The sequence below is a fragment of the Bombus bifarius genome, unplaced genomic scaffold, assembly GCF_011952205.1.
Source record: "Bombus bifarius isolate JDL3187 unplaced genomic scaffold, Bbif_JDL3187 scf7180000008199, whole genome shotgun sequence".
NCBI lineage: Eukaryota > Metazoa > Arthropoda > Insecta > Hymenoptera > Apidae > Bombus > Bombus bifarius.
Window position 1 is genome coordinate 668,769 of NW_022884505.1, and position 25,211 is coordinate 693,979.

Below are 25,211 nucleotides of genomic sequence, written 5' to 3' on the forward strand. Positions count from 1 at the left end.
TTTCTATTTCGTCGTCTGCATTAAAGGCCAAGTGACAGCTCGAACTATATTGTTGACATTCGTATGAAAATTACGCTACCGCGTCGTACTCACGAAAAATGTAATTTTATATACTATTAAGATCGAGATATACAAGTGGACTTTCTCTTTTTTTTTCATTGATATAAAAACTTTAATTAAACGATATCGGTGAATTGTGTATACATAAGAAGGAAACTCCGAATTAAATGATAATCGGTGTTTGAGGAATATAATTACATTGGGCTAATAGATTTGAAGCGCTTAGCGATTACGATTAAAGTGGTACCTATAAACCCTTCGAGCTGTTCCATATTGATTAGTATCTTTTAGTAGTTCTAACAATGACTGCTTATTGGAAAACTCTGTTCAAGCACCGTCGTAAACGTTGTTCTCAGTAGTACGTTCTCGACAGTGAACGATAAAGTGCGTGCGTAAAAGTGAATCAATCCGTATGGTATTACGCGCAGTTACTACGGCGTCACTTTCTAAAAAGAAAATATTAATTTTTTTTATTGATAATCAATTTTTTTAATGGTCTTGATGTATATTGATAAATCCGTGTAAAAAGTAAGTTGCAATTTAATCTTACGAAAAATTATAAAAGCTTGCTCGTATCGTAAGCGCAGCTTCTTTCCTTGAATATTGATGTTTCAATTTTCTACTTCTATCGTTTTTAATAAGTTTCATTTTACACAGCATATTAAACATATACTATATATCAAATTTATTTATACAGTCATTCAAAATTACAATAAAAATATATTATACACATCTTGCTTGACGAATAACACTCGTTTGCAATCACTTAGAAGTCAAACATTGCGCGCAGAAAATTCACGACAGGGTGAAACCTACGTTTAACGTAAAAGGTAATATTTCGAACAACGGTATATGGTGTTTCACTTGTATGCAGTTATTTCCCATTGTTTTCTTTATTCATGAACAGCATTATCGAGGAAATTTCTTAAATCGTTTTTCATCCGTGACTAAACATAACGTTATAAGGAAAAACTAAAATCGCCTGTTCAATCCTAATTTTCTAATTTCGAACGTAAAATGGATAGCGTAGTGTATTAACTATCCCTGACATTTTCGGCTCTATTTATAGCGTTGCCATTAAGGGTGTCCATGGTGTTTTTGCATCCGATTTCACGCCCCTCTCGCGACATAGGAAAATAGAAACTGACGATCGTTTCCGCGAATTAGGATTATCGTTGGTGACTGGTTCAGCGATTGATCTGTTCGGTATTTCATTAAAGATTCGAGGTCCAGTGAGGGAGAATCGATCAGTGGTCCCGGGTGTATGTGGTAACGGAAACAACGCGATCGATTCGAATCGGTGAAATTGTAAAAACGTGGTGAAACGAACAAAGAGAAAGACGGTTTCGGAATGACCTGTGGCGGTGGCAAGATCTCGTTAGAAATATCGGGTGGGGAGGAGGAGGCATGGAAGCTGAAGCTGGTCGGCAGTCTCACCATCAGGGGCTGCAGCTTACCCTGCCATCCCCGGGAATCCCCGGACTAGACGTTGTCAGGGCCTTGCATCAGGTTTGAATGTTTGAATCACAAATTTAATTAATGCACCACGATTAACTTTGTTACAATTAATCACAATAATTGAACTTGTGTTCATCCCGTTTGTTTTATTCTTTCCTATCTTGGCATAAAATAATCTTGTCAAAGAATTTTAATTAAATAATACAAATTTCAAACTCGTTATTATACATATATATATGTATACGTGTGTGCGTGTGCGTGTGTGTGTGTGTGTTATATTTAGAAAATAGATTTCAAATTGGTAAAATTAAAAAAAATACTTCTGTTAAAGTTTGATATGCTATTCTATTTATTTTTTTATATAGTAAGGTGTATATATTTAAACAAAAAGGCACAGAGTATAATTTATGTACTTGCTTTGAACTTTTGTTTGCAACTTTGTAAAATATTACGTACCAACATATGTAGGTAGATACAAAAAGCCAGTTTTTGTCAAGTTACTACCTGTTTGTTACTAGTTGTTCGTCTGTTAAAGAATAAGTTTAATTTTGAAGAAATTGCTCCTTTGTTATACCTACGTGTGTCAGTATGCCTGACTTATTATTAATGCGCGTGTATGTGTGTGATTGGTCAGATGACACGATGCTTGCTAAAAGGGCATCAGATCACTGTATACACCCTTACCTGAGCCATCGATTTCATAATACACCGATGCTGTTCGCTCTCTTTCGATCTTTTTACCTCTGTGATCCTTTGACCTTAGTGTATGATATGTTTCTTCTGTGTACGATTCATGGTACATCAGATTAAGGGATATATGTTAATAAACATAAGAAAAATTCAGGATATCATAATAAATATTTTGATTCTAACGAGATTATTATTTGTATTCTAACTATTTTCTAATTATTGCAGTTATTTGTAAAACTGATATTTTTATTCGCGTATTTAAATCCATACCGTGAGATTTTTATTCAGCGTAATATGGAAACGTGATTCGTCTTGTTTCTAATCTTCGTTGCAGCGGAAAATCAAACCGCACTTCCTACCGTGCATTGCCAGCGCTCAATTATTAAGCTATCTTAAGCTAAATTACATTAAACCACTTAATAAAACGACCATCTATTCAAACCAACGAAATTTAGGCCCATTCAAGCATTTTAATATAGATGCAAGCTTTCGCCAAGATTTTTATCCCATCGAGATGGTAGATCCATTTCGTCTTCCGAGATTTCATTCGTCTTAGAAAGTACGCGATTCGTCTCGGAACAGCGTTATTAACTTTGTAATCATAGGCATTATTGCCGATTTACAGACTTATCACGCGGATTTCCCATGTTCTAATCATTTTCTGAATTTCCATCTCGAACACGACTAATCAGAACTCTCGGATAATTTAATCGCGCAACTGCTCGATAAATTAAAAAAAAAAAAAAAGAATCATCGATCACTCTGTAATTTCAATAGGCAACTCTCGATAGTATACGATAATAGTGTATGATGTGAATATTTTCGTTAAGAATATACCAAGACCTGATCATTAAATGTACACGGCGAATGAAATCGAAAGGGTAATAAAGTTGATCATGTGTGCAATTCTCTTCAAACATTCATCCATCGTCTCAATTACAATAATTCCCGATAGCGCCTTGGTTCAACGGTGACCCATAATAATCGCAGCTATTTTGCGAACGTTCCAACTGAAACCTACTGTTATCGTTCACGGTAATCATAGACGCAGAGTGTTTGTTAAGAAAACGATGTTATAATTAGGCAAGGTTAATTTTCTTTGATACACTGTTTAGAAATTGGAAAGGAGCAAATTGGAAATTTCTTGTCGTATTCGTAGGGTTATACGTTCTTACGCAGAATACTTAGAATTATAGCTTAAAGATGTTCTAATGTTAGTTTCCCAATATATTTGCATTGAATTTACGTGACGAAACGTTTACTATAAAACCACATTCAGGAAAGTTTCTAAATTAGAAGAAAATAACCGATAACTGGGACATACAAAATTCGGGGATCGTACCAGAGTTAATCTTGCATTCGAATCTCCTTGAACTTGATCCTGCTTGTCGTTAGACTGCGGATTTTTACGCAAATTCGTACAATTAAATTTTTCAGAGTATAATTTAAGAAAGTGGAGCTTCGGTAGGAAATTGTTTTACCTAGCGAATATTACGAAGAGCGCTGTACTTCCGAGTTTTCTATAAGCGCACAAAAATCCGCTCTCTACTTATCATTTGTGTCTTGAGTGCGAAGAATCGTTTTAAAAATTCTTTTCAGAAACAAGCGTTATATGCTTGACGGATAAAAGTGATTTTTCGATATGCATGCTTTCAGACTGTGATATCGCTGCGCTCCGCGCTGGATTCTTCGCGGGAAGAGCTTCGCCGTCTTAAGCAGAGCGTTGGTGATTTTTCTGGCGAGAGCTACGTTGACGTCGTCGAGAGGCTCGCTCTTGAGAATCACGTCCTTAGGCGAAAGATTCTAAGCAGGAATAGTGAGTTTTCTAGTGATGCTGCCACAAGCCCGCCGCCCCAGGCCCGTCTTTTTTCACTCGCAGTAGAAGACGTCAAAGAGTGAGTCTTGAAATGCGTCTCTGTGAGCAATTAAGAGATCGTTCGTGGATTTCGTTTCTCTTTGTCACGCGCCATCGTCTTCTTCTACTTTCGCGTTTCACGATCATCGTGATCATCTAGCCCGGACCGGCGAGACTCGTTTTATTGATTTTATTTACGAATAACATTAACGCGGAGAAACGAATTGCAATAACGTGAAAACGTTGACTGCCGCGCGAATTTTACGCGCTTTGTTCGCTCGGTAATATATATAATAGGCGGAAAAGTTTCACGCGCTTGATTTATGCAAAATATTACGTTCCGATGAAAATTGATAATCGTCGAATAGCACACTTTCCGTTCTACCATTTTATCTAGTCATTTGTATTAAAAATTTCTCGGTCGATGTGACGTGATTTATTTTAATCGTAGTAAATGTAGTAAAAAAAAAAAAAAAAAAGGAGGAAATAAAGCAACAACGTAGTGGCTGTCAACGTGTTAACGTATAGAAACTACTGGAAAAGTGTTTTCCATTTATTTATTCATCGTTTATTTCACTGTATTTCAGCAAAAAATTCACGTGGATAATGCGCGATCGAGAACTCAGTAAATGTTTACTGTTTATGCTAATGTATCGATAACGAATGAAAAGCGATTCTGAGAATGCACGTAGAGATTTGACACGAATGGTAGTACGTGGAGATTATATTGCACATTTGCAAAATTGTGTGCCATGCGTGTGAGATCTTTAAAAGTGCAGTATGACCGATAAGCAAGGGAGTTCTATGTAAATCTTTGATCAGTTAAAAGAGTCGTGCGAGAGTTTCGACAGTTGTTGCTGCTCTTTCGTCGTTAAATATATGTTTCTTTTTCTCATTATTCGTACATTTCAAGTCTACTTAACATTTCCACGATAAGGTCATTTTATTTCTGTCTAAAATAGTATAACCCATCCAGCTCAAAGCAAAGTTAATGTTATTATGTAGATTAACGATCTAAATATTCAGAATAATAGCGGAAGATATTCGCGTAATTCGCCGGTCGGAAGCGTGAATCGCCAAATGAAGCTTCTCCGTAGCGTTAGTGTTAATTAAAAGGAACGCGTTCCATTCTCGATGCACCTATTAATAACCACGTGTAGCGTGCATACGCGGCTGGTTTCTCGCTGTCATTCTTACCCTGTAAACGGTGTCAGTCTGTCAGAGCAAGCAGGCGTACTCATGGACGCGTCCAGGGACAAAGTCGACACGGAGGACATGGCAGAGGCACCTAAGCCGGTCATCGAGCCTCGTGCCGATAGCAACACCAGTGGTAACGGCGAGATTCCCGATTTGCAGTCTCGTACAGTCGAGAAAGTGCCTAACAGTCATGTAGAATCCTCGTCCAAATCGGAATCCAGGAGTCAGACGTCGAAGTGTACGATGTCGAGAGACGCGACTGTTGTTAAATCTCAGGCTGGAATATCTGGTGTCAGTTTGGACGATACGGTGAAGAGCGGGACTTCGAACGACCTGGCTTCCGCCTTGACGAATAGACGATCCAAGGACGTCGAGACGGAGGATGGGAACGCGGCGCAGGTCGATCACTTGGAGGTGCCAGAGAAGGATCTCGAGGATCTGAGCTTGAAATCTGTTTCCGACGGAGACAATTCGGTGTTCAGCGATAATCCGGACACGCAAGTGTTGCAGCAACATCAACGCCAGAATCAATTGGCCGACCAGCCGAAGCCGAACGATCAATCCGAGAACGAGTCCGAGGAGTTGGACGATATCGAGCTGATATTCACCACGGACGAAACTTGTCGCGATCTTGGTCTTCAGGAAGATCTGGTCTCCATAACCGAGACCGAAACTTGGCCACAGTCTGCGCCTACTGGTCAACCGGCGTTGTTGAAGTACGCTAAATCAGCCGAGGGCGAGTCCTTGGTGTGCAACGGTGAGAAGACCAGCTCCGTCGAGGAAGCGGTTTCTTCGCAAAGCTCGAGCATCGATCGCGAGGAAAGCGTGGATAGGTTCGACGAAAGTTCCAGCACCAGGTTGAACAAAATATGGTCTCAGTGCTCGGTGCTGGTCGAAACAGATATCAGCAAGTGTGGAGTTGTCGAAGAACCTGAGCATGCTACCAGACAAGCGGTCAGAAGGAACACTTTAGCCGCGCCACCTACTGCATACAGGTAACTAGCAGCTTCTTTTTTTAGCGTTGCACGATAGCCTATCGATTTTATTTTTTCGGCACTTGCGTTACAGCAACTCCAGGCCTCCGTCGAACGTCTTGAAAAATGTCGTAACAGTTGGAGCGTAGATCTTTATTTAAATTACCTGTTGTTTTTATCGAATATCTATTGGTTTCGTTGAAAGATACACTAAATATCGTGGATATTATTGTTGATCATCGTTGAACGAAGGAAAGGAAAGAGAATTCGACTTTTTCGCTTGAATAGGTGTACCGACATTTTATTTAACATCTCGTAGGGCTCTTCAGTCTGTACTTGATGAAAGACTCTCACGCTAATATATGTATGCGTGTATTCGTTGAAAGTACTTTAATTAGCTGCTTGGTATTTAACAGCCATAAAACGTTTTCACTTACTTCCAACTGCTTTTTTTCGCCTACGGCAATTTGCCACATGCGAAGCTTCCTAACGAATGATGCGTACGCATACACGAAACGACACTTTAAACGTGTTTCCTGTTCGTTAGCGCACACGCGTATTTATGCGATTTAATTACGTCGTCGGTTATAATTATCAATAACTTATCAAACACATCCGTTGGCTTGTCATTTGCTTCACTTTTACATCACCGTTGTCTGTAACCGAAATTGTTTCGTTAGCGCGACAAAGAAATCCTTTATCTCTACTTGCACCATTCATTTCACATATCGTTAATGAAATATCATCGACGATTCTCTCTCGATTGATTTGCTGGGTAGTTCGGTGATTTCAGTTTGTTGTGTCAGAATAGAGCGAGGTATGTGTTGTATCAGAAATTGGCTCTGATTCTGATACAATTATGGACTGAAAATTAGATCAGAAGCCACAGTCGATGGTCTAGGCTCTAATAGTATTCGGGTGTCAACGACGAGCTACTAATAGTTCGAAATTGCACGTAATTTAATATGAAATTTTGTCACAGCAAATTTAACGCTCAACATCTTGCAACCGCCTTAACAGAAGACGCTTCGACATGTCGAACGAATCATATGGTTAATCGTCTATACTTACACGATTTCTAGAAAAAGTCATATATTATAAATTTATAAATTTTGCAACAATAATAATGTTACTTCTTAACAGTACGTACAACTTCCCTTAAAATGTAAAGTAAGAAGACACGAGGAATTTGAAATATTTAATAAATAATAAAGTATGCTCGATGCAACGTTTTAACTAAGAAGCGTGCCGTCGCAATTGCGCGATTCTTGGAAGAACGGAGAAATGGCGAAAATGCCAAGTACGTCAAACAATTTACCGTATAGTTTTATACCTTTTTTCAGACCGATCATTCATCGTGAAGCTTTAGCGGGTAGTCGACGAAAGAGCGCGGCACCATTGAGACCGGTGATGGACAGAATCAGCGGAGCAAGACGAGAGTCTGGTGCCCAAACTGACATTTCTGCGCTTCCAGCCCACTGGCGTTCCGAGAGTTATCTCGCGCACAAAGTGGCCCATACGTTCACCACGTTGCCCAGCAAGTTCGCTCTGCCTACCGGGGTGCCTGGAAGACTTCGATTGTCCGACAAAACCCGGGAAGCTAGAAGAGTAATGCTATCGGACATCAGCTTCACTAGCATGGTGCCAGAGTTGTCCAGAAGCGCCGATCATCTCTGCCACGACCCACACGCACAGGTAGGATCCGAATTCGGATCAGAATCTTCATAATCCGTAAGATAAAGATTCGATCCTTCTGTGTCAAAGGACAAATCTTGTAGTTTTTGATTTGGAAAGTACGATAAATACATTATGTTAGGAGTTTATAGTTTGCAGTATGTTGATGTTGGGTGATAGTATGTCGCGACTGCAGCATGGATTTCATCTACGAATCATTGGTTTTCGTGCAATGTGGTGTTTCACATTTTTGAAGTTTCGACAATTTCAGAGAAAAAGCGAGAGGAACATCGCGTAACATTGGTTTGCGCTCGTGTGAGAAGGAACGATGCACATTTATGGAGTTAATCGTTTAAGAATCGAAACCAGACCTGCTGCTGCAGTGTAAGCTGGACTTATAGCGAACATTTGTGATACAAACTAGATTTGTTTATCAAGTAGTAGAAACATTTTTGAATCATTGGAGGACTCGTAGGATCGTACACGCGATAGAGAAGTGGAAGGGCAGCGAGTGCGAATCGCGTCATTCTAGCGTCAATAGAGTGTAATCAGGATCTCAATTTTTATGATCCCCAGATCAGAATACGAATAATTATCGGTCGTAATATCCCAACTTTCTGCTCTTTGTCTTCGTCCGCAATATTTACGTACGATGCTGCGATGGAATGTTTGAGCAGTCTTCCTGTCACATTTAGGTCTTAATCGTCAGCATTGTTTTTGTAACAAACATTATTTTTGCACGTTGATAATACTATACTTATAAAATCCTGTATGTGTGTTGTTTAAACGCTTGTTTGATAACCAATATATTTTATAGAGATGTACTTTGTCATATTTGTTTAACGTTACGTTATATTTCAGATGCCAATGAATTAATTCTGTATACTTAGCTGATAATGGACAATAAAAATATATTTTGTTGGTGTCTAATATTTTTTTATTTATCGTAATAACGTAATAAGTAACATTCTCTGCTATCTCGATGAATAGGTCCGATTCCAAGCATCCTACGTGTTTGAAATCACCTCGAAAATGGAATTACTGCATATTCACTTCGAAGAATCCAAGTAACAACGTTGGAGTAACGCGTTCTTGGTAAAGGACAGCTCTTTGGAAGGCGATTATATTACACGAAATAATAATAATTAAAACTATCTTTATCCATGCGCGTAGAAATTCAATATCGTAGGTGATGAATGGAAGCAGTAAAGTAGACTATTCTTAAAATGGCGTAACACCGTTTTATCTATGTGTATATATATTCCGTATATATATATATACAGAAATGATTGGCGCGTGGGAGAAGGTCGAACGAATAAAGCTAATGCGATTCACTTTGACGTTCGTTTCAATTCCGCCTCTCCGTCAACTTGGATGACTAATTGCTTGCCTCGTTTTGTTTTATTCCGATACTGTAGGTTCTGAATGTTTACTGTCGCTGTATTATTCGATTATACTCCTTTCCGCTGCGCTGCGGTGCAAGGGAACCTACGATCTTAAATATCTCAGTGAAACGCGAATAACGAATCGCTTATCTCTTTTACAATTGCTCTTCTGTCATTTCACTTCCATTTCGTCCTCGAACGGTAATTTAAAACATGGAAAATCGGCTGCTTACGAAAATTAAACAACGCTGCAGCTTGTTCTTGCATTCGTAGTCTAATAAATGTGGCAAATACGAAATAAAAAAGGATTAGCGTACACAATTACTTTTCTATTATTTCGTAATTTTGTATTTCCGATTGCGTGCGTTATTCTAAAAATTGACTCGTTCTACTCGAACACATTTCGGTAGATCGACCGGATAATCAATCGGTTTTACTATCGCGGAATGATCAACAATGACTCATATCGTTCCTTTTGTTCAGACTTGTTTCAGTTCTCGCGGCTGTGGCCTTCGAACACCGGACGTGCATCGCCGCGAATCGCTCGGCTCTCCTGCGGGATTTTGGCCTCGTTGCAACCCCAGCACAGGACTTCCGAGTCCGTGCGATTGCCGCCTCTCCACCGACTTTTACTCCTCTCGATATCGTGGCTCTTTGTCTTCGATCCCGTCGCCTGGATTGGAGGTTGTCGGTGGCCCGTCTCGAAGACACTCGTGGAGAGCAACCGCGACGTCCTTCGATACCTGGAGAGTTCCGGCGGCCACTTCTACCCCCAGACCAACCTGGTCCTCTATGCCCTCTTCGCCTACACACGTGCACCCTCCTGCGACGTCCTCGAAAGCTTCCAAGAGCGTTCCAAAGAGGACGCGATCGAAGGTCACTTTCCAAGGTTTGTCTTTCTATCGCACTAACTTATTTTAAAATTTTATTTTAAAATCATAGTTTACAGTTTGTCTATTTGTCACGATACATCTTAATTGTGCGTGTGTAATTTGAAACGACGCCTGTAGAGTTAATTTCAATCGAGATAAACTGTCGCAAATGGGCATGTAGTTTACTATTTACTCGCAGAAGCCAGTTGCGGTTAATTGAATCTCAGGCTCAGCCACTTCAAATTAACCTTCTATCGCGTTCAGAAACCTTACGATCGGCTGGAACCGTATCGCAGGTTCGCGTTTCCGTGCAACGTTATAAGACGAGTCACTCGATCGTAACCGATCCACATTGCGTGGCTGTATTTTAACATCGTTTCGATATTTTGCAGCTATTTTCGCAACCTTCCGTTCCTGCCAAATAAAACAATCCATAAAAGGACTTTTCGCTTTTCGACTTTTCGCAAACGCTCTGATTAATATGTCGAATATTTGAAAATTCCAAAGGCAGCTAGTTGTTTGTATATTGTTTCAGGAATGAGATTTCTTAATTCTTTCGGGATCGAATTCTTTCAGACCTCGAGACAGATTTGTTCTTGCCAATTATTAACCATAGAAACTATACAAACATATCCTTTCCTATGTTTTCGTAGAGTAGACACAAAGTACTAGAACTTGCGGGCAATTTTCCCGCAAACCAAATACGTTTACTTAGTTGATAATCTGTAAAGTTTCAACTCGTACTTCCTTTATTCGCACAAGCTGAAAACGTACCTTCGCTTTCTTTTGTGTCGCTCATTTCGCTGTAAACCGTCCTCGATAATTATAAGTGGATGAAACCCAGTCAACCTGCAACTTGTCGCGTTCTTTCTATTTTACCATTGAACCTGTGCTTTGACGAAACCTTTTTTAATTACTCTGTTGCGACGCGCGTATAACGATAAAGATAATAAAAACGCGAAGCCCGTCGACCTCGGCAAAAATAAAACATCGCCCAAGGTTTCGTTGCACCACTTTTCCCCCAAACTTATTCGTATTGTCCGATAATGCTGGCCGATGGCGTCGATAAATAATAAATAAATGACGAGTTCTTCCAAACGATCCACTAAAGTAACATCGTTTGGCCAGACACCCGTTATAAACGGTGTATCGTCATAACAGTAAAGCGACTTCTGTCAGGACGCTGTTTGTTCGCAGAATGCCCGATGACGCGAGGCAGTCTGCCAAATCTGCGCTCGGATTTGGTGACCGGCGATAACAGCGGCGATTCGACCGAATCGTTGATCGACGAGGCTGAGGATTATTTACGACGGAGCATCGACTCGATGCTGACGATCTCCAGTAGCGGCGTCAGTTCCGACTATTGGAACCGACAGACAGCCAGGCGGAGACGTACGCGGCGATACTCCGAGCCTGATCTAATCCGTGATTGGCATCCCCCGCAGGATGCTAGACCGTACCTGCCAAAGGTGAATTTCACCAGCGTGTCTCGCGTGTGCCTCGACGTATCCGGCTTCGCTGACAATTGATTAGAACGTGGCACGATAACGTGTCATTTGGAACGGTGGAAAACACTCCGGCGCGATTAAACCGTTATAATTGCAAAATAAGCGAAGTTACGAAGGAGAGTTATTACATACAGTTCGTACGATCGCTCGTCAATTCGCTTAATCGATGAATTACCGTACGTACGAGAGATGGTCAGATGCTTGAAAGTTTCGCTCTTTTTAATCCTGGTGAATGGTTATCGGTGTTAAACTCGTCGATGATAGACGAAACTTAATCGAACGTCGAGCGTCTCTTAACGATCCGTTAAAATCGTTACCACATGGAATTAAAATCGTATACTTTACGGTAGATCACTTGCTGATCTTGGTTTACGATCTACGGCGTTTATTTCGACAGATACCAAGAGATCTCAAGCTGGATCATCTCGTGAAGGTTATATCGCCGGAGGGTAAAGTTCTTCAAGGACGAGTGAGATACGTCGGACCTGTGCCAAGTCGAGAGGAAACTCACGTGGGTGTGGAGTTACCCTATTTGAATGGCTCCTCCGACGGCACTTTTCACGGCAGAAGATTCTTCGATTGGTAAGTTATCATGTGTACGTTATATCAGATATATTTTCTTGTCGCTGGAGATTATTATGAATTATCATTCGTAGCGTAATTAGCTAGTCAACTGTTAAAGATTTCGTTAGTATCCATTTTGGAGGATAGTCCATCGCGTATTCGCATGAGCTGCAACGATCATGTCGTTACACATTATGGTTCGTGCGTTATGTCAGACAGTTCTATGAAACGAGCTTCGTTGCTTCGCTGAAACAATAACGAGGCCTTTTATCGAACGAACGTCGGTCGCGTTTTCGCAGTTAGCAGTTGCCCATTAACACAACGTCACAATCGCGACTCTGCATTGTTACCGCAGTGAAAATAGTGTTAACGAGACGCTTAGCAAACGCCACACGGATATCGGATCATGAGAGTAAAGCGATATCGACGCTAAACACGATGTATTTTTATTTAAGGGAAACAGTAGTCGCTTTATACGCCATAGTGCGAGATAAAAGTCGTACAAAATGAATTTTATACGATCGAAATTACCTTCTATATCTTCCTTTAGTCCTTACCTACTTTCTTTATCGTTAACAAAAATGTATTCACGTTCTTACGTATTTTTCTCGGTCGAGTTCTTAGTCGAAATGTGCCGCTTAGCATTTTTGGAATTTTTCAGGATACATCAAATCCTCCCGCCTCCTCGTGTTTCTTATCCTCTAACCCCACAACCTACGACTTACGTTCGAGAATTTTCGGCCGAAAACGTAAACAAGCTGCTATACAGGGTGGTTTGTAACTGGTGGTACAAACGGAAAGGGGATTCTAGGCGAAAAAAGAAGTCGAAAATGTAGAATAAAAATTAAACAATTTTTTAAATTAAAAAAATAACGTCAATCGAGACAGCGATCTACAGTGAGATCCGTTGTAACGAGACGCGACAAAGTGTGGGCGTACCGAGCGAAAATTCAAAGTCGATTTTCTCGAAAACAAAGCCTCGAACGAAAAATTCTTATTCTATATTTTCGACTTCTTTTTTCGCGTAGAATCACCCCTTTTCCGCTTGTACCACCAGTTACCAACCACCCTGTATATTATATGTAGTATCGGGGAGAAGGGCCTAGGAAACGTCGAGCTAACTACAGACAATGTCGGGAGAGCCGAGGCGCTGTCGGCTCCATCAATGCATTACCGGGTCCTTCAGGTAAATAGCTTTACCGAAAAGACCTACGTGACCTTGGCTACGAGCGTTTGTAGAACACGTGTGCGGTGGGCCCAGGAAAAGACAATAGAGTGCTAAAACGGGCAGAGAGTCAGTCGAGAAGCAGAGTGCGAGTTGAGCGGACACGGAGTGTGAGTCGGCGTGCGACGATATCGTAGTCTGTCCTTTTGTTATCGAATATCACTCATTGAAATACCTTAAACTTTAAACTCTACCAGCAATCACTTGTCCTTACTCTAAGAATCCACCAGTTACTACATATATTTGGCCCGATCATCGTACTACAGGTTATGCCTGTAATATTTACGTTTGGTGCGATCATCTACTACGAGCTACGCGCATAATATTTACGTTTGGCCCGATCGTCGTACTACGGGTTATGCCCGTAATATTTACGTTTGCTGCGATCATCTACTATGAGCTACGCGCATAATATTTACGTTTGGCCCGATCGTCGTACTACGTACTACGTGCCCGTAGTTGTAGGTCAAGGGATTAAGCGAAGTTACGCGCTTTTGCGAGGCAACAGCAAAATATTTCAGACGCTTAGAACGTTCGTTTTTAAGAACTTGGATGTTCCGTTTTCTCCCTTCAAAAACTATAGTTTCCTTCGTTTTCGGAATGACCCCTAACAGATTTCAACTAAGAAGGGCAGCGTAAGATTGAAAGAAGGAAAGATGAAACGACCGCTCGAACGTTCATTGGATATTGGCCTGGAACCATCCGACAATGTAATTCGCCAACATCTTCCGAGCCAAGAGAAAAGATAGCGATCGAGGCAAAGGATACTTGAAAAGGCGTTATCTACTCTTGGCGAAACAACCTCGAATTCCAGTAGCGGTATAAAGCAAGGTATATTCGATGGTCGAGTAGATTGCTCGAGTTTCTGCAGTTAGAGGATAATAGTGATCATTTTGCTGCGCGCACGAGCTTTCGTGATACATTCGTTTACCTGTATTTACGAGGGTCGGCCTGTCGCGTCTTGGCAATGGGCGCTCCTCCCTTTCGACGACGACGTGGCCGAAACAGAAGGTTCTGCGTTACGACTTCTTCGGTTTGGCCCTTAATTAAATCGGCGCCACAAGCAGCAGCCGCCTTTCCCGAATCGGCCGGCGACGTATTTAATTTCGTAATTGCATCGTGTGTTGGAGATAATAGGCCGAACGTGGAACGAGCTGCGTGACAAAAGCAATTCCGCTCGCGATAAACTTTCTCTCTCTCCCTCTTTCTCTCTTATTGCTCGTAGTTTCTCTCGTTTGTACGAGTTTCGCGTATGTGCACCTGAGAGCACGAGTATTCACGTGCAGAGTGACGTAAACGTGGACTTACTGCTTTCTCTCTCTTTCTCGTAGAAGAATGCGAAGCTCGCCCTATGAACGCCGCGCGCTCGATAATACTATGCCATTTTTAATAATCATTGTTCGTTCGCGTAAAAGAACCGGTAATTCGCTCACTTCCGCCGGATAACGAGCAGAGTCTGCAGCAAGTCGGCTTAACATTTTTATAAAATACCCTCTTTGTTGCAGCAGGAAAAAGGCTTTGCTCGTTGCTTCGAGCGCGTCTAAATTCTGCCGGTGTATAGCTTACTTGCCGGCTCACGGAATACTTTTCACCGACTTTCGAATCTTACAACTTCTAAATTATAGACAATCGCGAACGATTGCGACGAGAGAGGGTAGAATGGTAATGCTGAACGCTGAAATGCTCAAATGGTAACGCTAATGGCAATGCTCGAGTCATTGCAGCCAGCTGGCAGAAAAATAGCTCATCTGCGTGCGTATCGAATAAGAAAGCGGAATTTCCGTTGAAACTGAAGGTACGACGGTTTGTATTGGGTCGTCCGAATAGTCGCTTTCGTTTCACTAGGAAATAATAGATGCGCGATCGTTTCATCGAGTTGCGTGCTTTCGTCTCAATTATTTCGGACGCAGGCGAAATCGACGTCTGGTTCTTAGACGCTGAAACTCCTCTTTCTCAAAACTACCCTCTTAAACGAATACGCCTATTTGAATCAACGCGGCAGAATAATAGTCGAAGATTCTTATGTATCACGACGTTGAAATCGCGTTAAAATCGACGGTTAACAAATTCGCCTTTAAATGCAATTAATCGTTTGTCTGAATCTGGGTCGACTGTGCTCGAAAGCAGCGGATCTTCCAATATCTACGAACGGTTTACTGGCCGCCATAAAACTTACCGATACCCGAACGTCCATACATCGAATGCATGCTTCGTGCTTTTAAAAGTTAGCCGAGCAACAAGAAGCGTAACGTCTTGAAAAATGCAGGGCGTTTAAAAGTTAAGAAAGTGTATAGCGTGTTAAGGAAACTGCATAATGTATCATTTCGCCACTCGATCGCACCACGAGACCGACTTGCCTGATAGATAGAACCGCACGTATCATTCGAAGGAAACGCGACGATAGTCTAATCGATCGAACGTGCGTAATCCATTTTACTCTCAAGTCGTCTGATCTACATTCGTAGATTCGACTTACGCTATCAGGCAGGCAGCGAAGCTGTGTAGCGAAAGTTTAGCAAAATTTTTGGTCAAACTATCGGGCAAGGGTTCGTGCAACTACAGCTTTGTACCTGGCGCATAGAGTTGAATGTTTGAGGAATTTATCGCTGACTGGTAGGTAATCGCTATTCTTGGTTCGCCAACTGAGAACGTTTTACGCTTTGCCGGTTTGAACACGTGAACCGACGTTTAAACGTAATGCCACTTTTGCTGCAAGTGTTTCGCCGATCGACAACACAATGAATAAGTAATGCAGACTCTCCGCCGTGTCGTGGCCGTAGATCGTCGAGATCCGACCAGCACGTTCCGAGCTTCTACGTACGTACAGCGATATATGCGCCTCTGTATCGACTATACGCTTTATATTTAAACTAGAAACGTCTAGCGAAAATGCTACGTTATTTTTACGCTTTCCACGGCTGGTTCTTCTCTGTGATGCGTTTTAATCGATATCGATCCGACCGAGAGGAAATGCTTATTGAACGTACAGAGGTATTTTGCTATTTTCGACGATGATAGTACGACTTTGGAATCCTACCGGATCTTTTCTCTGATCTTCTTACATTCGTTAGAATTTCCAGAGTCGCGCGAATCATTGCCCTGATAAAGATTGGCAAGAAAATCGCTAAACATATCGAGCGATTCGAAACGATATAGTTATTAATTACAAATGGACTGTGCGTGTTTGCACATTTGTGGGAAATTTGGTAAGAATTTTAGGAAATTATTAAGATCGATATACGCAAAAATATACAAATATACAGGCTGGTTGGTAACTGGTGGTACAAGCGGAAAGGGGGTGATTCTATGCGAAAAAAGAAGTCGAAAATATAGAATAAAATTTTTTTTTTTTAATTTCTCCATCGAGACAACGATCTACAGTGAGATCCGTTATAACGTACCGCACGCAAAAATTTTTATTCTATATTTTCGACTTCTTTCTTCGCGTAGAATCCACCAGTACCTCCAGTTACCAACCACCCTGTAGATAAATTTAAAGTATTTAGAACGGGTGGAAGAAGCTTCTGTTCAGCTCGCGTTTCCCTAGTCGTATCGGTATAAATATGGATTTGTGTAAAAGTTCGCGTCTTGCGAAAGCGCCTTAAGTACTTGAGCTTCTAATTAAGTTCGATCGATATCCAGATTGGAAAGGCATCGAAATCTGAGATTTTAATCGACGTATGCTTCGCGTATCATACGAGAAACGTTTATCCCTGTTCTTATTCCGAGACTATAAAAAGAGTGGGTACGTGAAATGTACTATTTTATACGATCGATCGGTATTTTTATAAATTCTCATAGCTGGACTGCTTCTGCGTGCGTTACATCCGATATACCTTAACGAAAATGTAAAATACGCTTGCAGACTGTGTTACCAAATGAATAATTATTACGATGCAAGGCTAATCGACCTAATTTTTACTATAATGCGGTATCAATTTAGGATCGGCTGTGTTAAATGTATCCGGTCGAGATAAGAGTTCGCGCAATTTCACCTAAAAGATTAAGAAATAATTAGACCCACGGGTATACCGTCGTTGCTTTCATAACTACGTTTTAGCAGGGTACTTACATATTATACTTTGAGCGTTATAAAACATCGTGCAACGTGTTCGTTCCTCTTGCTATAGTATATTATTCGCGTGATATGCAGATTCAACTTTTTTTTTTTTTTCGAATTCTTCGCCTATAGTTATTTAACGGCGAACAGATAGTCGCAGTGATGTAACCCGATTCGCAGTTGCAGTTTCTTACAATGTCGTGTTTTGCGTTTCTTACTATTATACTGCCGATATTTATGCAGATTCGTTTCTTTTCTTGTGATTCCGATTTAAGGGAAGAGATTCAAGGAGGCATTTGTTTCACTCACGTACACGTCCATTACATCCACACGTGTTGTATCCATTTTTATAGCTTCAAATACGAAGTAGCTACAGTTGCACGAACATTCACGGTTACTATAAAATATAATATAATAGTTACGATAAAATACTCGACATATTTCTAGAAACGATGAAAACGCCTTACATAAAAACGGGATTCCGGTATAACAATTTCTCTGTCGTTAGATTGCAAATGAAACTAAAATCCTGTATTATTTATCCATTTTTATAGCTTCAAATACAAAGTAGCTACAGTTGCACGAACATTCACGGTTACTATAAAATATAATATAGTAGTTACGATAAAATACTCGACATATTTCTAGAAACGATGAAAACGCCTTACATAAAAACGGGATTCCGGTATAACAATTTCTCTGTCGTTAGATTGCAAATGAAACTAAAATCCTGTATTATTTATCCATTTTTATAGCTTCAAATACAAAGTAGCTACAGTTGCACGAACATTCACGGTTACTATAAAATATAATATAATAATTACGATAAAATACTCGACATATTTCTAGAAACGATGAAGACGCCTTACATAAAAACGGGATTCTGGTATAACAATTCCTCTGTCGTTAGATTGCAAATGAAACTAAAATCCTGTATTATTTATCCATTTTTATAGCTTCAAATACAAAGTAGCTACAGTTGCACGAACATTCACGGTTACTATAAAATATAATATAGTAGTTACGATAAAATACTCGATATATTTCTAGAAACGATGAAGACGCCTTACATAAAAACGGGATTCCGGTATGACAATTCCTCTGTCGTTAGATTGCAAATTGAACTAAAAACTTGTATTATTTATTCATCTTATTTATTATTGTTTATTTATTATTTATTCGTCCGCGATCCTGCGGCGCTGGGTTCCATTTTCATTTACGATGACTTGTCTCTTATCTTACGTACTGTTTTCACCACGAAACCCATCTTCCTACCCGTGTAACCTGCCTAAACTGGAATTCAACTGAAACAGAAGTGAACTCGACGTAAATCTCATCTTGAACTTAAACAAATCAAACGTGAAGATATCTCAGACCTTTTCTTCTTGCCACGGCACATCCTAATATGCAGTTTCATAGCGCGTGCCTTCGTTGTTCACAACTGAGGTCATAGTTTCCAATGAATTAATACGTCCAGAGCTGTCACGATCGAATAGCCAAAAACTTACGCTAAATTATAATGTTTGCAAGCGATATTAGTTGCGGGGAACGAACGTGAGTCGCGAAAGCGAGATATTTCACCATTGTTCGTCTATAAATCGTATCAAATAAGAGATATTTTGGCAGAAAGATAAAGATATCCGAGCTGGTAGTATATAGCTAGCGATAAAAGAAGGACGATAAAACGCAACATAGAGATAGCCGGCGAAAAAGTGAAACGAATGGCAGAACACGGATGAAACGTTGTTGGCTTTACGCGGTTGGTCGATAGCCATGCCTGTCACATACGTTATCGTGAGAAACGTCGGTCTGCGGGGAGCCTTGGAAAATCGCTACAACTTTGGCTCGAGATGGTCGCGTGACGATCGTCGACCCTGAAAGCGCACCTCCTCCGATTTTGATCTCGAGAACGTACCTACCACCTATGCGTTGCTTCGAGTCTCGTCGTGTAAATCGAATCGTGGAAATGCGGTCGAAGGGAAATTCCTCTCGTAGCTCTGCGCCGTCGATAGGATTCGAACAATTCGAGAGAGGAATTCTTTGAAATTTATCGCTCCGAGTTTTCCACGCTTTTGTAGAAACGAGGAGGAATATTTTTACGGCAATATTTCACTCCGTTAGCGTTTACATAGGAAATCTAGCGTTTTCAGTTTTCGATGCCTTGGTAGGAAAATAAGGAGGAACGATCTTTAAACGAATTCGTGTATAGTATTCCTATGGAAGATTTAGTATCTCGCTGTCTCGATGTTTTCGTAGGAGATTTATTGTTTTCGACACTGTTTTTTTAAAAAAAATGGGGTAGTAGTTCTGAAATAATTCTTCGTACAGCCTTCGCGGAGGAAATTTATTAATGGAAATTTAAAATGGAAGAATAATGTCAAAATGATATTTTCGCATAATCTGATGTACAGCTGCAGCACGCGACCCAGTGAATTACGTTTCTGCAATTTGTCGAAGAAAAGGTGAAACGCCACGTACTTTTCTGTAATTCGCGTAGAAAACAACGTAGTGTAAGCTGCCTCGATTGCGTGACTTCTCCTTGTTTCTTCAGATTTATAGAGTGATAAAAATCGAAGTGCACGCTCTCAAAGTTTGAAGTACAAGGAAAATGCAAATGACTTATTGGTTCGTGAAGTCGGCACCGGTTTACGATCCACGCGTTACGTGGCGTTTTCATCCGATTCTTCCGAGAAGGGCGAACCACGCTACGAGAACCGAGCAACATCGATCTTTAACCGGTCGTTAATTCCCTTTCTTCCTTTTGCCCTCTTAACCGTTCTTACGCCTTCCAATAATCCACGATCATCAACATGTACGCCACGATTCGGTTTCTCAGCCTTAACTTCTCCTTCGACTACCTCTAACGAGAGTAAATATTCCTCGAAGGATAGAACTTTCGGTTAAGTCTTTGAAGAAGCTAAGGATTTTCGTATGTAGGAGGTTGAATGATGAGATTACTAGTAGGTGAAATCGTTAATGTGTTTAAAATTGGCAGTACAACGTCCTAGTCGCGAAACGGTGCGTGTAACGTCGTTTGGTCGCAGTTATAATCCGTTTGCGATCACGTCCGTTTATTTATAATAGTCGGGGGGAAGTCGGAAGATTCAAATTTGTCTTTGTTTTACGGTTACATGTAGCGGCGACGTTCTTTTGCTCGGAGTTTGTTTATTCTTACGTTATACGTAACCTAACGAACTTTATACTGCGAAGCAAGGAATACTCCTGTCGCGTGAGAGATTAATTCTATCGCACTTTGTGATTGCGGATTTTGTCATTAGGTGGTATTGATACTAGAATACAATACTAGAAACTTCAATTTTGCGCGCTTCTGAAACGCTTTTGAAACTTCAGTTTTGTAAGAAACTTTCCGGACAATCTATTGGGTTGGCAACTAAATGATTGCGGATTTTGTCATTAGATAGTATTGACAAAACCCGCAATCTCTTAGTTGTCAACCCAATACTAGAACCTTCAATTTTGCGCGCTTCTAGAACGCTTTTGAAACTTCAGTTTTGTAAGAAACTTTCCGGACAATCTATTGGGTTGGCAACTAAATGATTGCGGATTTTGTCATTAGATAGTATTGACAAAACCCGCAATCTCTTAGTTGTCAACCCAATACTAGAACCTTCAATTTTGCGCGCTTCTAGAACGCTTTTGAAACTTCAGTTTTGTAAGAAACTTTCCGGACAATCTATTGGGTTGGCAACTAAATGATTGCGGATTTTGTCATTAGATAGTATTGACAAAACCCGCAATCTCTTAGTTGTCAACCCAATACTAGAAACTTCAATTTTGCGCGCTTCTGGAACGCTTTTGAAACTTCAGTTTTGTAAGAAACTTTCCGGGCAATCTATTGGGTTGGCAACTAAGTGATCGCGGATCTTCTCAATACCACCTAATGACAAAATCCGCAATCACTTAGTTGCCAACCCAATAGATTGTTCGAAAGGTTTCTTTCGTTTTATAAGGAAATATAGACGCGCAAGATTTTTGGTTTTGTATTGTTTTATCGAATTACGTATGATCCATTTTGTTGCAGAAGAACAACGAGCTAATATATTATCAAAAATGATCGTGTTTCTCTCTTCTGTTCAGTTTCAGCTTCTGTTTCAGCTTTGAAAATAACACAATTTCCGACGTATCGGTACAATCCTTTTTTCGTATTTATCAGTACACTGTAATTATTACATTCCTTTGCCGTCTTTCTTTTTCTTCTTTTTGCTCACTGGTTCAACGAAGGTAGTTGACGCATTCATCGAAAAGATTCGAAAGGTCGCCGAGAAAGTTCGTTCCGATTTACATTTCGATTCGATATACGTTTATTGAATTATATAGATGTGATTTCGTTGCACAACCTTTCTGCTCCTTTCGCGCGACTTGAATATTCCATCCTTTCAGAATTTCTCAGGTTTCTCGGCGAGAAATGCTTCCATATAATTTCTTATGTCGTCAAAATTCTTTAAAAATCGGAAAGAACTTTCCGAGCAGCGTTCAACAAGCGTAACATTTTCTTCAAAATCAATTACCATATTTAAAGATACGCTTGAAAAGAATTTCCTCGATGCAGAGCTACTAAGCAAAATTTATTATTTTATTAAATTCCTTAAAAATCCCAATGGTTTCCAATTATTCAAGCATGCAACGTAAAAACACATTCGTAACATTCTGTTTATAGCATTCATTGCTTTTTCCTACTGTTCTATTCAACGGTAGTTAACTGTTGAGAATTGTGGATCTTCGAAGCCGAAATAATGTTATAGGAACGCTATATTGATACCGAGGATTAATATTAAAATAGCAATATATTTATTTCATGGACGATTTCTTCTATATTCATCGATACACACTTGCACGCGTCTCAGCACTTTCTTCTATACCCGACTGTTAACCGACTGACTGTTTACATTCATCTGTTTTCGAGACGCCGCGCACACACATACCTCCACACACTGATGTTTACATACAAGTATCTCTACTACGCGTTTAACCCAGTCCAACACAGAAAATTACACATATCTCAACATTAACATCTTTCATAGCGAATTTGCGTCTCCAGACCGCAAAGTGTTAACGATACGACAACGAGGAAAGAACGAAAGAATTACAGATAAAAAATTCTACCAAATGTTCAAATTGGACAAATCGTAAATGTGAAATTTTAAATAAAAAAAAAAGAAAAAAAAGAATTTCCACGCGTTTTCATCGAAACAGAAAATAACCAAAAAATCTAACGTACTAAAATCCTTTTCTACGACGAAATCGTGTTGCAGCGATCCCGGCCGTGCAATCTTCGTCCCCTTCAAGAAAGTGATCCTGGCCTGGTGCACTACTTGACCCGAACCGCCGACCAGCCTCACGACTCCCCGAATTTTGCTGTCTCAGTACACCATGTGAATGGAAGAAGAAAACGACGAAACACGTACGTACGCGCGATCTCTGATTGGTTCAACAAGTACGTGACGCTCCTTTCCGTCGTGATCGTCCACGAAGCTTCACTTAACGTACAAAAGCGGACAAGGGTAAGTTCACGTGAGAAGGAGACGCTTCGAAAGCTTCGCGAAGGGACGTTTGACGGCGGTCGATACGGCCGACGTACGTCGCAAACTCGAAACAACGATCGGAATTCGAATCGTGTATTTCGTCGATTTTAAGCTGATTCGTGCGAAATTCCATCCGAATTCCTTCTTTTCTCCGATCGTGCGAAGTACGTTCGATCGCATCGGCAAACGGACCTGGTTCCCTCGCCGGTACCTTAAGACGGAGAAAGGCGTTTCCATCGATGATCGATGGTCGTTCGCGTTGGCGTAACCACGAAGACACGAGACGAGTTTGCGTTCTTTGAAATTCGAAAACGAAGAGTCGATGGGAACGACAGATAAAATAATAATAAACGACGAATGCCAGCGTGCAACGATCTTCATCGACGCGTGTACTTAGGAGATGTTCTAGATATCTCGTTGTCGATCTCTGCGAACGATTTCCGCCTGAAAATCGGTGAATCAGTATTATAATTGTCGCGCGGGCCTGTATGTTACAAACCTTGTGTATCGTCGAACAGACGCGCAAGAAGATAATCGCATCGATGGATCTCTCGCGATACTTCGCATCGATCGATCATCCGTTCGTGAACGATTCGAACTGATAGCAAAGGGAGCGATAGAGCGAGAGGAACAAGTTCTTAAGAGAATATTTAGATTTAGCAAGGTTCGTCGTAATACTAATCTCTCGTCGTCGTAATCGCAATGAAGGACTCGTTATTGTCATTTACGATCCTGTTTACCTGTTTCGCTTTATCGTTTTTTCTTCTTCTTAAGCGAATGCACGTACACTTTGCAGCGTATGCGATACGTTGGAAAGGAAAGAGAGGAAAAACGCGTATCCGAAGGAGAACACGTAGCACGAGTACGCTAGACAAATACGAGACTATTTTTATAATACTCTTTGAGATCGTAAGATTTTAATTGAAGAAAAGAAATTTGTCGGAAGCGTTTTTTAATTGTAGTTGTAGACTCGTCGTTAATACCACATCGATAAAGGGAATACGTTTCTTTTAGGCTCGAACGAAACGGCAGAAACGGTATATAGGAAAATAAAGGAGAATATTTCATAATTGATCGTTAGTTTCTTAAATTTAGGTTCGCGATGTTTAACGGTCAACGAAAATAAGTAAATAAGCGGATAATTAAGGAGATATTTTGGCCGGGACAATCGATGAAATTGTTTTCTACGGGAAAACTGGAAACGTTGTGAACTCGGACCGTTCAATACGCGGCAGTCTACTTTCTGCATTCGATCGATATCGCGTAAATGATTCTTCAAGTCGTGTCGACTGCTTTTGCATCAATTTTCTGATAATTTTACGGATAAACGCGAGATCGTGTTCGTACCTTTATCAACGTATTTTTGCTTAATCTTTTGCTCGAAATTTAGAGCAGAAACTCGATTGTCTCTTAGACGATCAAAATTAGAGGAAAGCTCGTAGAAGTTCGTCCAAGGCAGAACGAATTGCTGGAATTTTTCTTAGAAGGACGATCAGGCAATTACGAAGGATTCTCGCGAGAAAGTTCGATACAACAGATTCTTCTACATTTTATATACACGTTACGTTCGATACTTAACGTTTACAGAGTTTCCCGTAACAGGCGAGAAGAAGGTGACGTGTGTCTGAGAAAAGAAATCGAAAGGCTCGGAATTCTTCTTTCTAATAACACGGATTTGATAAGTAAACGGTCGAATCGATCGTTATTTATACATAAAGTGTAAGAAACACATACACGCGCACAGAAGTCTATCATAAACGATATCATCGTGCAAAAGAAAACATACGTTCGAAGTTGAAGTTTTCACTGTACGCTGACAACATCTTCCCTCGTCCTCTGCATCTACCAAAAAAGAAAAAAAAGGAAAAGAAAAGATGAATCTCTAGTTCCATCCTCGTCGTCTACCTTCGTTTCGCCAATACCACGAAATTCCTAGAATATCCATGGAATCAGTCCCAGCGTGTTACTATTTCACGTTCGTCGTGCCGAATCAATTCCCAGCAAAATTTTCTACTAGTTTCTGTTTGAAGAACCGAACGATCCTGGAAAAACGATACTCGTTAAATTCCACGTTGTCCGTGCAATTTCGACATTTCATTCCGTGCATTTTTCCTCTCTCGTCGATCTCGCAGTTCCATTTCCACGC

The 25,211-nt window shown here is 40.5% G+C and overlaps 1 protein-coding gene across 10 annotated transcripts; it reads left to right on the forward strand.

The window, feature by feature from the left end:
* Window positions 1-23,320, forward strand: LOC117210118. Of its 10 annotated transcripts, none has more exons than XM_033452816.1 (10): window positions 7-588; window positions 831-890; window positions 1,281-1,569; window positions 3,865-4,103; window positions 5,278-6,255; window positions 7,578-7,929; window positions 9,777-10,182; window positions 11,363-11,634; window positions 12,071-12,255; window positions 22,796-23,319. In XM_033452816.1, exons 3-10 carry the CDS (start codon window positions 1,468-1,470, stop codon window positions 22,857-22,859), a joined length of 2,598 nt encoding a protein of 865 aa, XP_033308707.1. In that variant the 5' UTR covers window positions 7-588; window positions 831-890; window positions 1,281-1,467; the 3' UTR covers window positions 22,860-23,319. The 10 variants fall into 10 exon arrangements, with proteins under 10 accessions (XP_033308714.1, XP_033308710.1, XP_033308707.1 ...); XM_033452818.1 differs by having other exon boundaries at window positions 20-100; XM_033452819.1 differs by lacking the exon at window positions 831-890 and having other exon boundaries at window positions 3-100.
* Window positions 23,321-25,211: the final 1,891 nt, after the last annotated feature.